This window comes from Emys orbicularis, chromosome 3 (assembly GCF_028017835.1).
Source record: "Emys orbicularis isolate rEmyOrb1 chromosome 3, rEmyOrb1.hap1, whole genome shotgun sequence".
In the NCBI taxonomy this organism is placed as follows: Eukaryota; Metazoa; Chordata; order Testudines; family Emydidae; genus Emys; species Emys orbicularis.
Genome location: NC_088685.1, coordinates 5,972,293 through 5,994,461, shown reverse-complemented (window position 1 = coordinate 5,994,461; position 22,169 = coordinate 5,972,293). Strand labels below are relative to the sequence as shown.

The 22,169-nt window shown below is 51.5% G+C and overlaps 1 protein-coding gene across 1 annotated transcript in view; it reads left to right on the top strand.

Annotated features, from left to right (window-relative positions):
• Positions 1 to 22,169, top strand: part of LOC135876083 (bifunctional epoxide hydrolase 2-like) — a 100,446-nt gene that overhangs the window by 16,990 nt on the left and 61,287 nt on the right. Inside the window, exons 2-9 of the mRNA XM_065401243.1 lie at positions 6,431 to 6,515; positions 7,055 to 7,214; positions 7,997 to 8,187; positions 8,469 to 8,591; positions 14,491 to 14,565; positions 15,116 to 15,211; positions 18,644 to 18,722; positions 22,027 to 22,061. Coding sequence (XP_065257315.1) covers positions 6,431 to 6,515; positions 7,055 to 7,214; positions 7,997 to 8,187; positions 8,469 to 8,591; positions 14,491 to 14,565; positions 15,116 to 15,211; positions 18,644 to 18,722; positions 22,027 to 22,061 — 844 coding nt within the window. The remainder of the gene's footprint in view (positions 1 to 6,430; positions 6,516 to 7,054; positions 7,215 to 7,996; positions 8,188 to 8,468; positions 8,592 to 14,490; positions 14,566 to 15,115; positions 15,212 to 18,643; positions 18,723 to 22,026; positions 22,062 to 22,169) is intronic.

Below are 22,169 nucleotides of genomic sequence, written 5' to 3'. Positions count from 1 at the left end.
CTGGTTAAAAACTGACGGATGCCAAATTAGGGGGCGGGGGGAGCTTAACTTTAACTTGTCCTCCTGCGCTGCCCCACGGTTCAGAAATCGCCACACGGGAGCTCTAAATGGAGATGGTAAGAAGATGATTTTGTTAACTTTACATTTTCGGACATGTTTTTTATATTTTTCATATTATGGTCGGACCCAGACACCCCAGGTGAGATCAGATCCCTGTTGTGCTGGGGAGCTGTACATACGCATAGTAATACAGTCCGTACCCTGACGCGCTCGCAAGCTAAGTAAATAAGACAAAGGGTGGGAGAAAAGAAGTATCCCCATTTCACAGATGAGGAACTGGCCACTGAGTGCTTGGCAGAGCCAGGATTCAATCCAGATCTCCTGAGCTCCAGTCTAGTTTCTAAGCTATGAGGACAAGCCATCTTGGTACAACAGCCCTGTCTTTCCTCTCACGGCGTGTCTATGATGAATGTCATCCACACACTCTCCTGCCCTGTCTGTTTTTCTTGCCCTACCTTCGGGGAAACGAATGAAGTTGAACGTGCTCTAACTTGGCTTCAGCCGTTACTGTGTCTTAAATCTAATCCCTGTTCTGATACCCCTGATCCTGGCAACTTGCACTCCCGAATGGCAGAACAGCATGTGGCCACAAGAGGCCCTGCCCCAGCACGTCTGCAAGAAAGGGAACTGATGCCAGATGGAGCTGACACTGTAACCTCAGAAATTTCAGAGAGCTTGGTTCTGAGTGGAGGAGACCCCTGAACACTGAGAATGTTGAGGTGCCATCACTCTAAACCTGTTGCCTCTTGGGTCAAACTTCAGGCAGGCCTAGCCCTCCTCCACTGCTGTTAACCTTTGCCCAGAAATCAAGAGCTGAATGTGCCAGGGGAGGTGTAATGACCTCCCAGTGTCTGGAGGGTGCAAGTGTAATGCTGACAGACCCTGGTCGCTGGCGGGCAGGATTGAACTGGAGGCCTCTGGAGCTTAGTGTATGAGCCTCTACCACATGAGCTAAAAGCCAACTGGCTCTTAGCTAAGGCTGTAGAGTAGACTCATTAATTTCTCTTTCTAAGTGGTCTCAGTGCTACTAGATGGGCCAGAACATCACACCCAGGAGGTGTGTGGGTTACACAAGCGCCGGGCTAAGGCTGTGCTGAGCCATGCGTCCCCACACAGGTTGTGCGTGCAGCCGCTGTCCGTGGAAACCCCTCAGCGCCAGGGCTGGAGTCTCCTAACGCTGGTGGGCAGCAGGGGGCTTGCTCCTGGCTTGGTACCTTGCACTGGGCAGCAGGGTGGATCCTGTGAACTCGCCCTTTCAAAGGGTGTTGCAGCAGCTGTGCAGCCTCCTCCCACCGGGAGGCGTTTGTTCTCCGTAGGCACAATGCGTCCGGGTGCTCTGGTGCTGCCGCTGCGTTGCAGCATTAGAGCCATTGCTATATGCTTGGCAGAATTCAATGTTAACCTTGATATCACTTCGATAACACTGATGGGTATTTTTAAGCATTTTTTTCAATTTAAATGTTCACAGTTGCAAGGAACTGAGGGCGGCTCAGACAATCGGGGAAGGGGGATCATAGAATCCTAGAATATCCGGGTTGGAAGGGTCCTCAGGAGGTCATCTAGTCCAACCCCCTGCTCAAAGCAGGACCAACCCCAACTAAATCATCCCAGCCAGGGCTTTGTCAAGCCTGACCTTAAAAAGCTCTAAGGAAGGAGATCCCACCACCTCCTTAGGTAACCTATTCCAGTGCTTCACCACCCTCCTAGTGAAATGGTTGGATATTAGGAAAAACTTAAACCTCCCTCACTGCAACTTGAGACCATTGCTCCTTGTTCCGTCATCTGCCACCACTGAGAACAGCCGAGCTCCATCCTCTTTGGAACCCCCCTTCAGGTAGTTGAAGGCTGCTATCAAATCCCCCCTCACTCTTCTCTTCTGCAGGCTAAACAATCCCAGTTCCCTCAGCCTCTCCTCATAAGTCATGTCATGTGCTCCAGCCCCCTAATCATTTTCGTTGCCCTCTGCTGGACTCTCTCCAATTTTTCCACATCCTTTCCGTAGTGGGGGGGCCCAAAACTGGAAGCAATACTCCAGATGTGGCCTCACCAGTGCCGAATAGAGGGGAATAATCACTTCCCTCGATGTGCTGGCAATGCTCCTATATGCAGCGTAATATGCCGTTAGTCTTCTTGGCAACAAGGGCACACTGCTGACTCATATCCAGCTTCTCGTCCACTGTAATCCCCAGGTCCTTTTCTGCAGATAGGGATAAGTGTGACCAGGTGTCTGGTTTTTGACCGGGCCATTAAAAGTCTGGTCAGCGGTGCTGGTTGGGGCTAAGGCAGGCTCATCCCTACCTGTCCTGGCACTGCTCTGTGCCCTGGCCAGCAGGTCTGGCTCCTAGGTGGGGGTGGGCATGGGGCTCCGCGTGCTGCCCCTGCCCCGAGCACCGGCTCCACACTCCCATTGGCTCAGAACTACACTCCCTCCCGCACCCCAACCCCCTGCCCCAGCCCAGTTAAAGTGAGTGAGGGTGGGGGAGAGCGAGCCACTGAGGGAGGGGGAATGGAGTGAGTGGGGGGGTGGGGCCTCAGGGAAGGAGTGGGGCTAGGGTGTTTGGTTTTGTGCGATTAGAAAGTTGGCAACCCTAGAGGGGGATCAGACGTTTATTTAACAAGAGTAGACAGAAATTCAAACTGTTAAAGCTTTATCATAGTTAAAACACCAAGTGTCAACATCACTAGTCAAAATATATAAAGTAAATATCCTTAAATCAAACTCCCAGGTCTCCACCAGCACTTTTTATACTACACTCAATGGAAATACTTTTCCTCGGTTTGTGCGTGTATGGTGAAATTGACACCGATTTAAAAAAAGGAATCAAATCTTTCCAAGCGTAGCCATCTTCAAGGATGTCTAAGAACTTAGTGTGGCACATGGAAGAAGAAGATGAAATGGAGCAGGGACCGGGGAAGGAAACATGTCAACAGAGCGGTGACTAGGGGAGAGTTGGAACCTACTTTGTTTGGGTTGCTGGCAACCAGAGTGGCTAATACACTAGAAAATGTGCGGGAGGGATTTAGCCTGCATTGTCAGGGAGCTGGACTGGCTGTGATCTGATTATTTAAACTGTCTTAATGTCAGCAACAAACTGGAGCGGCCCCACTTGATCTGGCCTTTGTCTTTTTAGCTCCTCCTGTCGCTTCTGATGTTTCTTTTGATGTGTCAGACTTTCCATTACCTGCTGGATCCTGGCGAGACGGGAGCCAGGTATCTGAGAAATTGTTGCTCAAACCTTTGATAGAACAAAGTCCTCCAAAATGGCTCGAGGGGCCGGAAGGATTAAGCTAATGAGGGAAGATTAAACGAACTAATGTAGTTTAAGCTGTGCATTTAGCTGCTAACGCAGATGGGATCATGGCACTTTCTTGAGGGGTTTGCAGGGCGTAATCGGGGGAGGGGAGGCATTAGGTTGGGTGGCACAAAACTATTGAGGTGGGGTAGCAGAGCCCTCTAGTTGCATGTCTGCTCTGTAGTCTGACCAGCAAGGTGTTGATGCTGGTGGGCAGCCAATGGGAGGCGAGGGCATCCAGCGTCTCACAGGATCGAGCCTTAAATAAGGGCATTTTTTTTAAAAAAGTTCCCTCTCGGTCCTTTGTTGTGGGGGCCGGGTTAGTCATTGATGTGGATGGGTGCCCTCTCTGAGGTCCTGCTGCCGGGGCGCCGCCTAGGGGAAGGCGCTTTGGAGCAGCGGCATTGCAAGCATCTTTCCTCTAGTGCAGGGGTGGGCAAACTTTTTGGCTCGAGGGCCACATCGGGGTTCTGAAGGCTGTGCCTCCCCAAACAGCCTGGCCTCCGCCCCCATCCATCCCCTGACTGCCCCCCTCAGAACCCCCAACCCATCCAACCCCCCTGCTCCTTGTCCCCTGATCGCCCCCTCCCAGGACCCCCTGCCCCTAACCACCCCCCCGGGGGACCCCACCCCCATCCAACCTCACCGCTCCCTGTCCTGACTGCCCTGCCCCCTAGCCACACCCCCGCCCCCTGGGACCCCACGCCTATCCAATCCCCCTGTCCCCTGACCGCGCCCCCCCCCGAACCTGCACCCCATTCAACTGCCCACTGCTCCCTGTCCCCTGACTGCGCCCCGGGGCCCCTGCCCCTTATCCAACCTCCCCGCCCCCTTACCATGCCGCTCCGAGCACCAGGACTGGCAGCGGTGCCGCTCAGCATGGGGCCAGCCACGCCGCCCGGCAGGAGCTCGCAGCCCCACTGCCCAGAGCGCTGGCGGCACGGCGAGCTGAGGCTGCGTGGAAGGGGGGACAGCAGGGGAGGGGCTGGGGGCTAGCCTCCCCGGCCGGGATCTGAAGGGCCGGGCAGGACGGTCCTGTGGGCCAGGTTTGCCTGCCTCTGAGCTAGAGGGTGAAAGAGCCACCCTGTGTGCTGCTGTGAGAGGTGCATAGAATTGGAGGAGAGCACATGGTCTAGAGCAGGGGTGGGCAAAATACGGCCTGTTGCTCGCATCCGACCCATCAGACCTTTTAATCCGGCCCTCGAACTTCAGCCGGAGAGCGGGGTTGGGGGCTTGGAAGCAGCGGCATGTCCCCCGGCTCCTACATGTAGGGACTGCCAGGGGGCTCCGCACACTACCTCCACCCCAAGCGCCGGCTCTGCAGCTCCCATTGGCCAGGAACCGCAGCCAATGGGAGCTGTAGGGGCGGCGCCTGCGGGCGGGGCAACACGCAGAGCCGCATGACTGGCGTCGTGCCTCCACGTAGGAGTTGGAGGGGAGACATGCTGCTGCTGCTTCCAGGACCGCTTGAGGTAAGCGGCGACTGGAGCCTGCAACCCGGAGCCTTTCATAGATTTCATAGAATATCAGGGTTGGAAGGGACCTCAGGAGGTATCTAGTCCAACCCCCTGCTCAAAGCAGGACCAATCCCCAGGCAGATTTTTACCCCAGTTCTTTAAATGGCCCCCTCAAGGATTGAACTCACAACCCTGGGTTTAGCAGGCCAATGCTCAAACCACTGAGCTCCCCACACCCCCAGCCCTGATCACCCTCCTGCTCTCCGAACCCCTTGGTCCCAGCCTGGAACACCCTCCTGCACCCCAAACCCCTCATCCCCAGTCCCACCCCAGAGTCTGCACCCCAAGCCAGAGCCCTCAACCCCCCCACATACCTCAACCCCCAATTTTGTGAGCATTCATGGTCCGCCATACAATTGCCATACCCAGATGTGGCCCTCAGGCCAAAAAGTTTGCCCACCCCTGGTCTAGAGGTTAGAGCACCAGCCTGGGCTGTGGGAGACCAGGAATTGATTCCTGGTCTGCCACAGACACCCGCTGTGTGACCTTGGCCCAGGTCACTTCATCTCTCTCCATTCCCCATCTGTACAATGGGGTGATAGCTCTTGGTGAGGTGCTGAGATACTAGGGTAATGGGGCCATAGAAGAACCTAAGATGGTCACAATGAGCAGAGTCCCGCAAATCTGCGGATATCCGCGGACCGTGTTTGCGGATCAGATGCAAATGGAAATTTTGTATCCGCACAGGGCTCTAACATTGAGGCCCCAATCCTGAAACAACTTCAATTAATACAAGATCTCAAAGCACTTTACAGAGGAGGTCACTATCATCCCAGTTAAGCAGATGGGGAAACTGAGGCACAGGGAGGTGAAGTGAATTTCCCAAGGTTGCCCAGCAGTCCCAGTCCTCTAGGCCACGCGCTGCCTCCCAATACAAATCAGTGATGGGATGAAACGAAGCAAAGGGAAAATCTGAGCTGAACATCACAAAAGCTTTCCTGACGTAAAATCTACTAGGCCACCAGTATCCTTTTAGCGGAAGTGATAGAAGCTTCAGCACTTGAACTCCAGTTCTGGACTGTACAAAGCATCGGAGAGTCTTGGGATCCACACTGCAGTGGCAAGGGATGAACCAAGCTTATTCTATGACTTAACTTGACTGGAATTGCACCAGGGATTAATTTAGCCCACTAGCTTAATAGGTCATTTTCATCTCTAATGTTTGACTTGGAGGCCTTCTGCTCTCAAGTAAGGTGACGTCTTTTCCGTAAGTGACTTTCCCTCCCATGCCACTGGTTTTTATTCTGAGGCTTGCAGGACCAATGGGTAGATGATGCGTAAGGAGAATAATATCCGGCGTTCTCGCTCAGCACTCTGCAGTGTCAACAGGAGACAAAGGAATAAACGTTTTCCCCACTCGATGAATCAAAGATCCCTGGGGAGTGAGAAGCTCTCTTGGCAGTCCCTCTTCGGAGTAGAACTGAACTGCCAAATGGGTTCCCGCCAGTGCATTGACAATGCTCGGTCCTTGCCTTGCAGGAAGTTGTAACTTGACAGCAGCATTCTGGAGCCAGTTGCTGCTTGTTTGTTCCTTACTGTAATGTATTCGTTGATTTTTAGGAACTTTTTGCAAAATGTCATCGTTGGAGCAGGCCCCGATGGTCCCTATGCCAGAGCGATGAGAGGAGAGATCACCTTATCTCAGGTAAGAGATCATCTCAGCTGAGCGCTGAGCAGATGGGCAGGGCACGACTTGTGTTGGACACAAGCTGTGCAGATGTCCTGCCAAGACAAGGTTTCTTCTTGGCTCACCTGGTGAAGCTATTGCCTTTGGGCCAAGAAGGGGCTAGGTTTGAATCTTGACAACGGTAACTTTGCGGCGTTCACACTTAGCTAGTCTGGCCTCAGGATGGGCTTAAGTCTGCTATAGCTTGGCAATTTCACCATGAGAAATAGCCTCCACCAGTGGTAGATTAATTACTTGGCTTATGTCCAATGCTATTTCATTAGATCTAAAACAAAATGTACTTGGTTCCTTTATACCTTCTGGCTAAATCCTTTCATTCCTGCTTTCTGGGGGAGAGGGGTCTTTAATACTAGCTTATTGGTAACCCTTAAACTTAGGAAATAGTTAGTGTGGAGCATGTGTATTGATGGGATTCAGAGATTTGAGTGACTTTTTCTCATTGTGTGTTGAGATGTAACTTGATCTCCTTTGGGTGATGGGAACTCTGTGTTTTTAAGCTGGTTTCGGAGCTGGAAGAGGACTGCAAGAAGTTTGCTGCCTCCTTGGGGGCTTCTCTCCCGGAGACGTTCTCCGTAGCACAGGTCTTTGAAGATATTATGACACAAGGAAAGCTCAATGCTGCTGTTCTGCAAGCTGCTGTAACTCTCAGGAACAATGGTAAGTGATGGCTACTTGCTGTTAGCATTCCTTCCCACCCAGCTATGCTACACCAGTAACCACGTTCAGGTGTGATCCTGGTCCATTCTTGTTACAATAGGGTTTCTCTTTGCCTATGTGGACTGGATTTATTGGAAACAAACAAACAAACAAAAAAATCCTCAGTTGGGATTAGGTCAAACAGACCTGAGCAACTGAACCACCGCCTTAGAAAGAGACGGCATCCAAATCCGCATGGAGTGGCTGCCTTAGAGGGACTGTTCAATCTCCCAAAATGAAGTCCTGCCAATTTCTTCAACCCAGTGATCAAAAGCAGAAACCTCTGCTGGTGGCCAGATTCCATTCTGCCTACCTACATTTCACCAACAGTCTCAATGGGACATGGGATTCTTCTTCACTTCCTGTCCCAAACTGTTGTATAACAGAAGCGGTGTGCTCTTCATCTAACAACCTACCTGACCTTAAGATGGAGCTTGGTAAATTTCTGAACAGGATTACGTGACCGGGTGGTGTTAGAAGGTCTTGATCGTGCACCCCTTGCTCAACAGGGAGTCCTCACTCGAGTGGTCCCTCCTGACTTCAGGAGTAAAGACACCTTGCATGAGTAGAGCCTTGCAAAGTTGGGCCCTTTGTTTGTAAAGATCCTCTGTGGTTAAAGTGGACATAGAGAGATGAGATGTGTAATTGCTGATAGACCGCTGGGTGGTGGAAAGGAGGATTCTCCTTAACCGCTCCCAGTCTGAATAGCCCCGCGACCCCATTTAGTCATCTGTCCGTTACAGGGTTCAGGACGTGTGTGCTCACAAATAACTGGATAGATGACGGCCCTCAGAGACACATCACGGCTCTCGCGCTCCCTCTGCTGAGGAGGCATTTTGATCTGGTGATCGAGTCTTGCCGCGTCGGTCTGAAGAAGCCGGACCCTCGAATTTACGAGTACGCGCTGGGCGCGCTGAAGGCGAAACCGCAGGAGGTGCAGGCACAACTTACTTCTAGTTACGGGACAATGGCAAAGACTGCCCAAAGCGACCCAACTAGACATACGAAAGAGGCCAGGCTTTCCGAAAGTGCTGGGCACACCTGTCGGCTGTGAACCAGGGCTTCTCAAGCTGGGCACCCAAAATCAGTAGACACTGACGCAAACTCTTGGCCCAAATCACTGGGGAATCACAGCAACGTCCCCTTCTCCCCGTTCTCCCCAACACTCTCCTCTCCCTTGACTGACCCCAGGTTCTGAATCTCTCCTGAATCCAGGTTATTTTCCTGGATGACATCGGAGCTAACTTAAAGCCAGCCCGAGAAATGGGAATAGCCACCATCCTTGTCAAGGACACCGATGCTGCCCTGAAGGAACTGCAGGACCTGTGTGGAATTCAGGTATCTAGTGGCTAAGTGCTTTCTGAATCTGTGCATTTACTGTCTCCTCCCTCTGGACAGAATACATAGTTCAGAGTTTAGATACCACAAAGCTGGGTGCTGTAGAAATATCCTAACCTATGGTAGATAGACTCCTGCTCTTGCCTAGCCTACTATCGTTTAGAGCGAAATTTCCATGGAGTGGCTCTCTTGACCCTGCACTGTACGGTGTTTTTCTGAGTGTGGTTGTGATGGTAATTTTATTCCAAGACCTGTTTTTGTTAGTGGCCTCAGAATCCCTCGCAAATTGCACCTTTAGGCTAAAATGCCGTGTGCTTGTCCTTTAAGGGTTCAGGTCAAATTCAGCCCAGGTCCAGATCACTCCTGGCTTTGCAAAACGAAACCCAGATAAGATGAGGCTAACCGACATTAAAAATGCCCTAATTTCGCCCATCTCTGTTAAAGACAGAGGGTCAAATTGTGCTGTAAGTAATGCCACTGTCAATCCAGAGTAACTCGGTTGTAGCAATGGCATTACTGACACTGCTGTCAATCCAGAGTGAGAGTAGAACTTGGTTCAGTTATGAAGTACCTGGTTGAATGTCATAAAACTGGAGCAAAGTAGTCTGGCTCTTAGAAGGGTTAATCCTGCCGCTTTAATCTGTTAGAAGAGGTAGCAAAATAGAGGAGGATGTTAAAAGATCTGGCAGATACAATTCATTTCAAAAGTCCCACACGTGGATCTGATAAGGAGGTAAAGCCCTATAATGGATTAAGAACTGTCAGGTAGGAACCAAAGTAAGACTTTAATGAGCATGGAAGGAGGTTAATAGTGTGGTGCCCTGAGGATCAGTACTAAGTGGTGGCTTCTCCTTGGCTAAGGTGCTAATGATTGTAATTCCACTCAGCCTTTCTCACCTTTTGCAGTGTTGGACTAATGTTAGCTTATTTAATCACAAGCAGATCATGTTACCACCTGCAGAGCCTGAGTGAAGCTTTCCACGCTTCCCTTGCTCATAGGTTAATACAGGGGTCGGCAACCTTTCAGAAGTGTTGTGCCGAGTCTTCATTTATTCACTCTAATTTAAGGTTTCACGTGCCAGTAATACATTTTAACATTTTTAGAAGGTCTCTTTCTATAAGGTCTATAATATATAACTAAACTATTGTTGTATGTAAAGTAAATAAGGTTTTTAAAATGTTTAAGAAGCTTCATTTAAAATTAAATTAAAGTGCAGAGCCCCCCGGACCGGTGGCCAGGACCCGGGCAGTGTGAGTGCCACTGAAAATCAGCTCGCCTACCCCTGGGTTAATACCTTGTGGTGCCTGCTGTCTGCCAAGGCTCCTTCTTCCTGACGCTTTGTAAAGTCGGCTCCTCTCCCATCTCCCTACAAGAGGGTTCCTTATAGCTTCTACCCTTTCTCTCACCCTTGGGAGAGTTGTCTGGTGTGATTAATAGTTCACCGAGCTATGTTAGCAGAGGCTGGACTTTGCTGTGCAGAAGTGCACTGTGACTTTGTCCTTTATTTTATCAGACACACAAGGTGGGTGGAGGTATATTTTATTGGGCCAACTTCTGTGGGTGAAAGAGACAAGCTTTTGAGCTCAAAAGTTTGTCTTTTTCACCTGCAGAAGTTGACCCAATAAAATATATATGACCTCACCCACCTTGTGTCTCTCAAATCCTTTAACCGACACGGCTACAGCAACACTGCACACAACGTTATTTTTAAGGCCGTTCTAGTTATGTGAACGTACTTATCACTTGTATGTGATGCTTTTCTTCCATAGATCTCAAAGCATCTGATAAGTGTTAGATGTTTGCGATTAGGTTGCTAATACCATGTTGTGGCAAAAATCCACATTGGGGGTGTAAATTCTTTGATCAAAACTTGCAGAATATTTTAAACCCCAGAAATTAGGCAGCGGGTGTGCTCTGACCACTGCTTGACCAGTGTTGTCTCATTGTTCCCTTGTGCTCCCCACTACCCGTTTGCTGCATCTGCCTGTTGTTTCGTGTCTTAAACTTGATCTCTGCCCCAGAGAGTTTACAGTATCTTTGTGTTTGTACAGCACCTAACGCAGGGGGGCGCTGATGCATGATTAGAGTTTCTAGGCACTACAATAGTACAAATAGTAGCAATTATGGTTTAAAAGATTTTTAGTCTGTCTTGTAATGTAGCGGAGAGCTGTGGAGGTGCCTGAGACGAGGTGGTAGGGGTGAGATTTTCAGCAGCATCCAAGTGACTTAGAAGTATCCCGCTGACAGTCATGGGACTTCTAAAGAAGCAATGTACCTTTGGAAAATCCCATCCCTGCTGCCTAAATATGACTCTAGGTGCCCAATGTCTTCCCATTTGGGTGCCTAGCTTTAGCCTACGCGCGTGAGTGGAAATGGATAGTTCAGAGGATTGGTGGTTGAGCACGAAGCCTTTTGCCTGTAGGTCACAAGCTCCAATCCAGGCCTAATCGGCAGCTACCACCATTGGGTAGGTGATTGGTAGCTTAGGTTACCAGAAAGAACAAACCAAGTGTTTCATTCTGTCTCCTACGTGGTAGGTGCCCATGTCATGCAAACTGCCACCAAAGTTAGTGCCTATTTGGCCCTCCTGATTGATGGTCTCCCCAAGAGACCGAGCACTGGAAGCAAGAGACCGAGCAGTATCCTTGGTGTACTAGAATGGCGTGTTTTATTGCTTGCTTTTACAGGTCTCCTCTCTCCATTCTCAGGGAATCCTCACTCTTCACAGGGGTTGGGGAGCTCTAACAGGTGTATCTTGTGTTCTCCAATGTGCATGTAACACCTAGATACATGCAATCTTCCTTCCCGGGCTTTTTCCCTTAGTGTAGGGTATTTACTTTGAAAGCCATGAATTAATTTAATCCCCTTAATCAGAGAGGACCTCCCGTCTGAGCCTGCCGGATTGCTTCTGGTGGTTATAGGTTGGGTTCTAGGAGTCAGGGCCGGATTAACTTTTTGTGGGCCCGGCGCCAAACATATTTGTGGGCCCCCATTGGGGAAATAGGGCATGTGATGGGGGGCGGTCCACAGAGCGAGGGGCCAGTTGGGGGCAATGAGACGCAGCGCAGCAGGAGTGGCCCCACTCAGCCCAGCACAAGGGCACTGTTTACAAACCCCAAACTGCTAGACGCACATTCATTGGTAATACATGCATCAATCAACACTGTATCATATGCATATGATCTATATTACACTCATGCACTCACATACACACACACAAACAGACTCCGTCTTGTTGTTGTTACCAACTAGTTACTCCCCTTAACTTCACTGGCCAGGTGAGTTAGATGGGGGAGGGGGTGGAGCCGGGCTTCTGCCGATCTGGATCAATGCTCCGATGTTGACAAGACCCAGGGTCCTCTGCAAGACACCTCACATTTATAGCAGCTTCCCTCTCATGCAAATCTATATCAGATTCAAAATCTGTGTCCGCTGGTCGTTTGTGCTGCTTCCTTCTGGGTGTTGTCCCAAGACTGTTCAAAGAGGTTGTTTCCAAAAAAAAGGTGCTTGATTCTAATTCCCCCCCCCCCCCCCGAGGCCATCAATATGTCTGCTCTTCTTTAGTGAGCCCACTTGACAAGTTTGATTGTCCTTGGGTCTGGCTTCCATCCCCTCTCCAACTAGCTGTCTGGAGGTGCTGCCTTCCACGCCTTGCTCATTCACACCTCATTCATTCAACATGCCAATTGATTAAAGGAGTGTGGGGAGGGGGAATCTTATTCTACTCCTAGCAAAAAGACATTTTTCTTCTACTTTAACTATCCTTAGGGGCTATAACATTATACCAAGGCTTAACACAAAGTTTTCTATAAGTTTTTCTACATAGGGATCTGATACAAAGTTCCTATATCAAAGGACTTGATACAAAGTTGTATGAAAATAGCTTAATACAGGGTTATATGAAGAGGCATAATACAAAGTCATATGAAAGTTATGTGAAGATGTTTAATACAGAGATTTATCTACAGGGTTCATTTGGATGGGGGTGTAGGTGGTTGGGGCTCAGTGGGGAGGGTGTGTGGGGGGGGCTCACCGGGGTGGTACAGATGCAGGGGAGGTGGGGCTTGCCAGGGTGAGGGTTTGATGGGCGTGCTTAACAGGGGAGCCCCAGCTGCTGCCGAAGGGATCCACATGCTGGGCCCCCGTTTCCCCTATCCCAGGGATTGGCAATCTTTGGCACGTGGCCCACTAGGGTAAGCCCCGTGGTGGGCCGGGCCAGTTTGTTTACTTGCCCCGTCCACAGGTTCGGCCGATTGCGGCTCCCACTGGCTGTGGTTTGCTGCTCCAGGCCAATGGGGGCTGCGAGAAGCCGCGGCCAGCACATCCCTTGTCCTGCAGCCCCCCATTTGCCTGGAGCCGCGATCGGCCGAACCTGCAGACGCGGCAGGTAAATAAACTGGCCCGGCCCACCAGGGGGCTTACCCTGGCGGGCCGCGGGCTGAAGGTTGCCGATCCCTGCCCTATCCCCTTCTCTTCCCCATCCCATGCCCCTTCCCCACCACTCCATCTCCTCTCCATCCCACCCCCTTCCTTCCCCACTACCTCTTTCTCCCTGCCCCCGCTTCCCCTATCCTCTTCTTTTCCCCATCCCATGCCCCTTCCTTCCCCACTGCCTCTGTCCCCCTGCCCTGCCTGCCCCACCACGGGCACTCACTGTTGTACAAGATGAAGGATGGCTCCCAGCACACAGAAGGGAGCTCAACCAGCACTCGGACCCAGAAGGTGGTGTCCAGCTGCAAAGTCCCGGAAGCTGAGCAGCACCTTCTTTTTTCAGCCTGGCTCTGCAGCTCTGCAGTCAGAGTAGGTTTGTTCCTTCCACCCCCCTCCCCAAGACCCCACCCCCGCCTCTTCTCTGCCTCCTCTCCCCAGGGGAGCATGCTGCGGCTGTGCTCCTCCCCCACCCTCCTGCCGGCAAACAGCTGATCGGAACAGCTGATCGGCGGCAGGGAGGGGGAGGGCGGGAAGGGAGCAAGCTGTGAGAAGAGGCAGGGGAGGGGGAGCTTGGCTGCCCTACTGCAGCAGGAGCCTCAGTGCCAGAAGCACCAAAGCTTCTGCCCCCCGCAGGAGAGAGCGGGGGGCGGAGAAGAGTGGCCCTGGTCGGGGGCCCCCCTGGAGTGTGGGCCCGGCTCCATGGCGCCAGTGGCTCCATGGTAAATCCGCTACTGCTAGGAGTGTCTGCTGCAGGCGAGGTGCTGTCCCAGCATGGCTGAAGACAGTTCTGGATCTGAAAGCTGCCTCCTGGCCCGTTTCCATTCAGACCTGCAAAGGAATAATGGCACTGGATGAGTAAGGCCTATTCCTCTTCCCTCAGCTGTGAGAGCACGGCAGTCCTGGACCCGGTCACGCAGCCCCACCAAGGGTTGTCTTAGCCAGTCCGGGTTCTCCCTTCTGCAGATGCTGCCAGTCTTGCCAAATCCCGTGGGGTTTTCATAATGTGGGCAAACAGCTAGACTTGCAGCGGTACTCAAACTGTGGGTTGGGACCCCAAAGTGGGTCGCCAGGGCTGGCCCGCTGGGGCCTGGGGCAGCAGGGCTCGGGCTTCGGTCCCCTCACTCGGGGCGGTGAGGCTCAGGCTTGGGCTTTGGCCCCCCACATGGGGTGGTGGGGCTCGAGTGGGCTCAGACTTCAGTCCTCCCTCCTGGGGTTGTGTAGTAATTGTTGTGGTCAGAAGGGGGGTGGGTGGTGCAAGGTAGTTTGAGAACTCCTGAGCTGGAGGCCTAATGAGCTACGACCATTTTGAATGAAGGAAGCTTCCCAAAGAGGGTGGGGCTGCTTTAGAAGGCTGGCTGAGCAGTAGAAAGGGGCAAATAGCCTGTGGCCGCTGTGTTGCTGGGCACCAACATTGGCAGTGGGGGGGGTCTGGTGTAGAACTGAGAACTTTCTTTATTCACCATGTAGCTTCTTGGCCATGAAGAGACTCTGCCAATTGCGTCTGACCCAGGGAACGTGACCCATGGTTATGTGCCAATCAAGGTAGGCTGTAACGAACGGTGTGTTAGGAAAGCCATCTTGATAGCTAAGTGTCCCAGTACTGTGGTGTTGAGGGCCATTAGTATCCAGTGATGGCCCTCTCCATGCATATGAAGGGTGTTAACGCCATGGAGGGAGAGAGGTGGCTATATCCATATATGAAGACTGGGAGCACACCGTGTGGTGTTTAACAGCAATGGGCTGAAATTCAAGCAAGGCAGATAGAGACTTTACACGGGGGAGATGTTTTCTGACCGTGTGAGACTGTTTACTGAGGGCCAGGCTGGAAGCCAAATCCTCTAAAACCGGACCGGAGAGAACACTGGTCTGGACTCTGCTGCAGAGTAGGCCGGGCTACGGGAAGGTGGGGAATGTTAACCTTAGCCCCTGGCTGTACTGGATGGCCGATGACCCGAGTGCCAGGCGCTGGGGCCAGCTTCCATATGCCAGCGCGCAGCAAGGGGGTGGAGCATAACTGCTGGGTGTAAAACGGAGGGGGAAGGACTGTGGGGTGGGGAATAAACTTGTGCTATTTGCCTGTTCTTCCCTCTAGCCTGGAGTCCAGCTGCATTTTGTCGAGATGGGGAATGGCCCAGTGGTGTGCCTCTGCCATGGCTTCCCTGAATCCTGGTTCTCCTGGAGGTACCAGGTAATGCCAGGCCGGGCCAATGGCTGGCAGCGGTGCTGTCTGTGCATCATCCACCTCTGTGCAGCGTGTTGTGGCCATTTGTTACACAACGGTGTGGCCTTCATGAGAAGAAAGGGGGGGGGGGGTCTCTCACTTGTGTGACTGTATGGCGAGGGGTGGAGGCCACTTCTGACTCTACCTTATTCCTGGTGTGTCTCCCATCACCCTTTTTCATCTGCAATCTAGAGCTCCTCCCTCCATCTTTGTTACCTCTTCCTTCCTTCTCTCCCAGCCCCTTCTGCTCTGCTGAAATGACTGATCGGCCGGGCCATGATGGCAGTCCCCCTCCTCCGGTCAGTTTGGAGGAGTGGGGAACTTGCCCTGGCAGACTCAGAGCAGTAACAGACTGTCCTGGCCCAGCAATGCTCCGGCAGGTGGTAGTTGCCGGGTGTTGGTGGGAGGTCCCCTGAGCGCATGGTTTGGGCTGAAGCCCCGATGAGATCTCTTGAGCGACAGTCTTGGCATGCAGCTCTAGGTGTTCAGTGACGTGCCTGCTTCCCGTGAGGGGCTGGGAGCAGCAAGCGAAGGCAAAGCGTTAGGTGCTGCGAGGCACCACCTTGTCCTCTCCGCTTGGCCCCTCGCTTCTGCCCTGCCTCCCCCCACTGCTATTCTAGCCTGGGGCCTGCACACAGCTCTGCTGGGCCACCTGTAGCAGCCCCTCGTGGCCAGCGGTCGCTTTGCAGGCACCCTGCTGCCTCTGAGCCCTCATGTTGAGCCCCTTAAACTCCACACAGTCTCTCTTGTGGCTGACAGCGCCCCACTTGGAGCTGGCTTAACCCAAGTGAGTCACACAGTCCTCGGGGGCCCAAGGCCACCATGGTAACCCAAGAGTTCAGACCTGGCCCTGGTTGATCTGCCACACAGGGAGCTCTCCCTCTGTCCCAGGCTGCTCCACCCGAAGCCGCCAGTCCCAGACTCTGGCATGGCTTCCTTCTCCTGTCAGCCACACCCTACTCCCACGTCTTCCTGCCTGGGGCCCTTCCTGCTTTGACAGGCCAGTCCCAGACCCTAACTGGCTGCAGTCTCAGGTTTCTGGCTCTGACTTCTAACCCGCCTGGTACTGGGGTCTTCCCTGCAGGAGCCTCTCTTACGTTCTGCAGCTTTCCTGAGCTTCCTCCTTCACTGCAGCCACCTGCTGCCTTTGATAGGGAACTACCCGGTCCGACCCAGCAGGGCCACTTTAGTGAGCAGGGTTGGCTAGCCCCAGGCCCTCCGGCCCAGAAGGGCCAAGCCACCCTGTTGCAGCACCTCAGTCCTGCTCTGCTGTAGCCTGGCTGGGCTCCGCACCTCTCACTGGTAGGGAAAAGAGGAAGTTAAAAATTACTTAGACAAGTTAGATGTCATCAAGTCACCAGGGTCTGACGAAATACATCTTAGAATACTCAAGGAGCTGACTGAGGAGGTATCTGAGCCATTAGCAATTATCTTTGAAAAGTTCAGGAAGATGGGAGAGATTCCAGAAGACTGGAAAAGGGCGAATATAGTGTCCATCTATAAAAAGGGAAATAAGGACAACCCGGGGAATTGCAGATCAGTCAGCTTAACTTTAGTACCCTGAAAGATAATAGAGCAAATAATTAAGCAATCAATTTGCAAACACCTAGAAGATAATAAGGTGATAAATAACAGTCACTGTGAATTTGTCAAGAATAAATATGTCAAACCAACCTAATAGTTTTCTTTGACAGGCCTTTGACAGGGGGGAAGCGGTAGATGTGGTATAACTTGACTTTAGTAAGGCTTTTGATACTATCTGGCATGACCATCTCATAAACTTGGGAAATACAGCCTAGATGGAGCTACTATAAGGTGGGTGCATAACTGGTTGGAAAACCGATCCCAGAGAGTAGTTATCAGTGGTTCACAATCAAGCTGGAAGGGCATAACGAGTGGGGTCCCACAGGAATCCGTTCCGGGTCCAGCTCTGTTCAATATCTTCATCAATGATTAGATAATGGCAGAGAGAGTACACTTATAAACTTTGCGGACGATACCAAGCTGGGAGGGGTTTCAAGTGCTTTGGAGTTTAGGAGTAAAATTCAAAATGATCTGAACAAATTGGAGAAATGGTCTGAAGTAAATAGGATGAAATTCAATAAGGACAAATGCAAAGTACTCCACTTAGGAAGGAACAATCAGCTGCACACGTACAAAATGGGAAATGACTACCTAGGAAGGAGTACTGTGGAAAGAGATCTCTGGTTCATAGTGGATCACAAGCTAAATATGAGTCAACCGTGTAACACTGTTGCAAAAAAGATCATTCTGGGATGTATTAGCAGGAGCGTTGTAAGCAAGACACGAAAAGTAATTCTTCCGCTCTACTCTGCATTGATTAGGCCTCAACTGGGGTATTGTGTCCAGTTCTGGCGCTACATTTCAGGAAAGATGTGGACAAATCGCAGAAAGTCCAGAGAAGAGCAGCAAAAATTATTAAAGGTCTAAAAAACATGACTTATGGGAGAGGATTGAAAAAATTGGGTTTGTTTAGACTGGAGAAGAGAAGACTGAAAGGAGACATAATAGTTTTCAAGTACATAAAAAGTTGTTTCAAGGAGGAGGGAGAAAAATTGTTCTCTAACCTCTCAGGATAGGACAAGAAGCAATGGGCTTAAATTGCAGCAAGGGCGGTTTAGGTTGGACATTAGGAAAAACTTCCTGTCAGGGTGATTAAGCACAGAAATAAATTTGCCTAGGGAGGTTGTGGAATCTTCATCATTGGAGGTTTTAAAGAGCAGGTTGGACAAACACCTGTCGGGAATGGTCTAGTTATTACTTAGCCCTGCGTTGAGTGTAGGGGACTGGACGCGATGAACTCTCGAGGTCCCTTCCAGTCCTACACTTCTGTGATTCTATGACCCAAAGCACGTTTTTGAACCCACAGCCAAGAAGTGATTGTGCACAAATGAACTCTGCTCCCCAGCCCTCTTTCCCTCTCGCTGATTGAATGTCTAGTGTGAAGTTCACGTCCCACCTCTAACCCCCGAGGAATCTCTGCACCGATCCAGGGTTTATTCTTTTGGTCTCTGCCTCTGGAATTTGCCTCGGCCTCAGTCTGAATGCCAATGCACCACGTAAGGCACCTTTACTCTTTAGTGGCTGACTCTCTCGTTCTGTGTGTGGTGCTAGCTGGCGTGGATTGTCTTGCCTGGTGTTTGGCTGGCTACAGTCATTTGCTAGAGCGCTGTCTGTTGTCATTCTTACGCCCCTTCCAGCGTGTGGAATTCACATGGTAGCTTCGCTTTCGTGACTGACGTGTCATAGTCGCTATAGTGCCGGATGCTAAAAGGGGACAGTTCAAATAAATGGAAGTCCACTTCCCAGCTGTGGTGAGCTACAGCAGACACAAGTCTGTTTCCCAAGGTCACATGTTTCTTTCTGTTTCTGCTCTAGATCCCTGCTTTGGCTGAGGCTGGCTTCCGGGTCCTGGCTTTGGATATGAAAGGCTACGGAGATTCCACTGCTCCCCCAGGTCAGTCGGGTTTCCCATCCTCTCCTCCTCCCTCCCTTAGAGGGGGCACGCAACGAAGGGCAGAGATAAATTGCTCAGCCTTCTTCTGCCGTGTCTGTGTGTCTGCTGGGTCCTAGCTAGGACTGTTGTGGTGGAGATGAGCCAGGAGAAATTGAGGCTGAATACTGGGTAGAATTCACTCTTGGTGAGAACTATTTAGGCTGTGGGAGTCTCCCAAGGGAAGTGGGGAAAGCCCTGATTCTTGGGAGAATGTCCCGTCCTTTGCTAAAGTTCCTGGGAATATAGGGACTGTAGGGAAGAATTGCACCCTTGCAGGGAGATGAACCGGATAGTCTGACACATCTCTTCCATTGCGCTAACGTCTAAATCTGTGGTGTGGCACAAACTGAACAGCAGCCAAAACCATCTTGACATGCGCTTGGTATCTGTATGTCTGCCGACCCCTCTCCTTGTCCTCCCCCATAACCTCCCACGGGTTCCTAGAATCTCCTGGTGTGATGTGAGCTCAGGCTGGCAATCTATTCCTTCTAGTGTTTGTCTGAGGAGTGGCTTGGATTTGAAATGCTCCTGAAGCAGGGAAAGTAAATACAAAAGGCTCCCAATGTTTACATGGTATCAAGGAGGAAACCACCTGGCGTGTCGGTTATAAAAGTGCTGCTCGCGACACTGGACTGTTTCAGGCAGTCTTATTTTAATTTCCTGTCTCTTTCCACCCCTGGCACAACCTTGATGTGAACTTGCCCACAGGATGCCGTGGGAGAATAGCTCAAGAAGAGGTGACTTGGCTGTAGATACCCAAGTTGTCTCTTTAGCTTCTAAGCTGAGCAGGGTCAGGCTTGGTTGATACTTGAATGGGAGACCTTCCAAGAAAACTCAAGGTGGTGATCCAACTGGTGGTGCTCTTCTTTGACCCATTCCATCCTTGGCCTTGGCTGCGGCTGCCAAGAAGTGGTGGCATTGGACAGGGAGAACGCCCTGGCTACCGGCAGCGAACACCCTCTTTCCTTATAAGGTGCTTTGCATGAACTACCCAACAGCTGCCGGATCTCAGTGACTTTCAGTCACTACCAGCCTGGGCTGGATTTGAACCAGCAAACTAGGAGCGAGAGGCTCTGTCACCCGTTAACGATCCCCTGAGCCATCTGGAAGCCTGGGGGATGAGGGGTCATTGCAGCCATCCATGCCTGATGACTAGCAATGACAGTGCGGCACGCACTCCTCTATCTCGAGGCAGCAGGAGCTGAGTGGTGTCGCTAGCTGGTTGAGGCGGTTCGTTATTGACACCTGCCCTACCCCGCTTGCCTGAGTCTTCCCCTGCATGGCTCTAATTCAGAGGTTGGGAGTCTGGCTGGGATCCCCAGAGTCCTCCGAACCAGCTGGTTCTAACCAGGTTTGGATCGAGGCTGTAACCACATTGTTATGCAATATCTGTGTCAAGCCAAATAGCTTTCTCTTGTACAGTGCATCTTCCTTTTCGCTTCAGGGCATTTGCGCACGACTGAGAGTGAACATCCAGGGGGGCTGGGAAGGAAAGGGCTGGGGAGTTGGGGGTACAAGGCCCTGGGAAATGCCATTGCTAATCTTGAGGGCTGATCAAAGCAGCAGCCCTCACTGCTTTGCACTCTGTTCATTTAATATCATTTCACTATGAATGTTGCTGTAGTGCCCACAATGGACCAGAGGCCAGATTGACACAGGTATTTAGGCACCTAAAGATGCAGAGAGGCACCTAACTCACTTAGGTACTTTTGTAAGTCCTGCTTGGCGCCTCTTTATAACTTCAGGCATCTAAATCTGGCCCTGGGTGCTTTCCAAACCTAGCGAAGCACAGAAGAACATCAGCCCAAGGAGTTTGCAGTCTAAAGAGACATGGGTGTGGGGGAAAAGGGATACTACATACAAGTGATCAGGAGGGTGATCGGCGTGTGCCATGTCCATTCCCTTTTCTGCAACTGCCTCCACCTAGGTACTGCCAGGGCCCGTTGTCCTCTTTAACGGCTACGCCGAGCTCATTCCCTTCCAACATGCCCCCTTTCCCAGCCCCCTCACCTCTGCTCACTGAGTTACACCCACTGCCGTGTTTATCGGCACGCTGGTAGATCTAAGGCCAGAAGGGACAATGCCGGTCCTCTAGCCTCTCCCCTACGCCAGCTGTAGACTCTCGCCGGCTGGCTGGTTCCCCCCTCAAGCCCAATCACCGGTGGTTGAACTGACGTGTTCCTTTTTAGTATGGTTGAAAATACTCATGTGCTTCCTGTTGTAAAGTGTCCCGTCACTCACAACATTATTTAAACCAGGCCAGCACATCTGAGCTGCTTGCCTAGGAACTGGTTGAGCACAGCAGGGGCATTTTTCCAGAGGGCTTTTGTGTCTGGACAGAGAGTGGCTGTGGGGGAATCAACCCCTGCTGGTGCATGGGGAGCAGCTCCTGTAAGGCCACTGCAGTTAATTTCCTTCCTGCGGTGGGTACAAAGGCCTTGGTTTTCCTAGGATCACAGTCAGCAGGGGTTGGGGGCCATAGTACACTCTTGATACATGTTGGTTTCTGCAAGGTCTGGTGCCGACATGTGACCTCTGCTCCTGTTGGTCTAGATTAGCCCTGACCCACTTGTCATTGGAGCCCCTTGACGCAAGACTTTCTAATCTTTGTTTTCATCTACCTAGTCCCTGATAGCACCGTTCATCGCTCCAGTCGCTGGGCGGCTCTGGCTGCTGGTGTCCTGGTCATATTCCAGCTTGGGAAGTGACCGTACCTGCTCTCTCCTTAAATCCCCCCGTCGTTACTCCTCACTCCTCCACAGCAGGGCTTATAGGAGGAGACTTCAGAGCTCGTTTCAGGAGGGCTTCTTGTTTTCCCTTGCAGGCAGAGACCCCTTTTTCATGATACCGCCTCCTGCCCTTGAATCTGAAATCAGATCAGCACAGCCTTCTGCTGTGCCGGGCCTTTAATCCTGAACCCCAAAGCACTTGACAACCTGCCATAGAAGGATCATTCCCCCACCCCGACCTGCTGCCACCACCGCTAAAATGCACCCACCTCTGGGGTTGAACCCGGCAGCCATACTTCATCAACGTCCCAGAGCAGACCTATGGAAAGCCTAGGGGAAATCCTATTTCTCCCCCCCATCCCCTTTAAAGATGGTGCAGTGGCTGATGCGATGAATCCTGGTGTGTACTGAACTGTTGTAGAGCTGGTGGGAGCCAGGGGGCCGCAGCCTGGTACATGGCAGATTTAGAATGTTAAAAAATTAAATGGAAGGACACTTAAGTGAGCTCAATAATTAATGTTTGTTGTTGTTTGCAGACATAGAAGAATATTCCCAGGAAGAGATATGCAAGGTAGGAGACGGTGTCCTGATTTCTGTTTGTGACCTAGGTCTGTCTGTATTATGGAACCACGGTCCGAGCTCCCTAGTTAAGGTTCTAACCCGCGTATCTCTATGGACG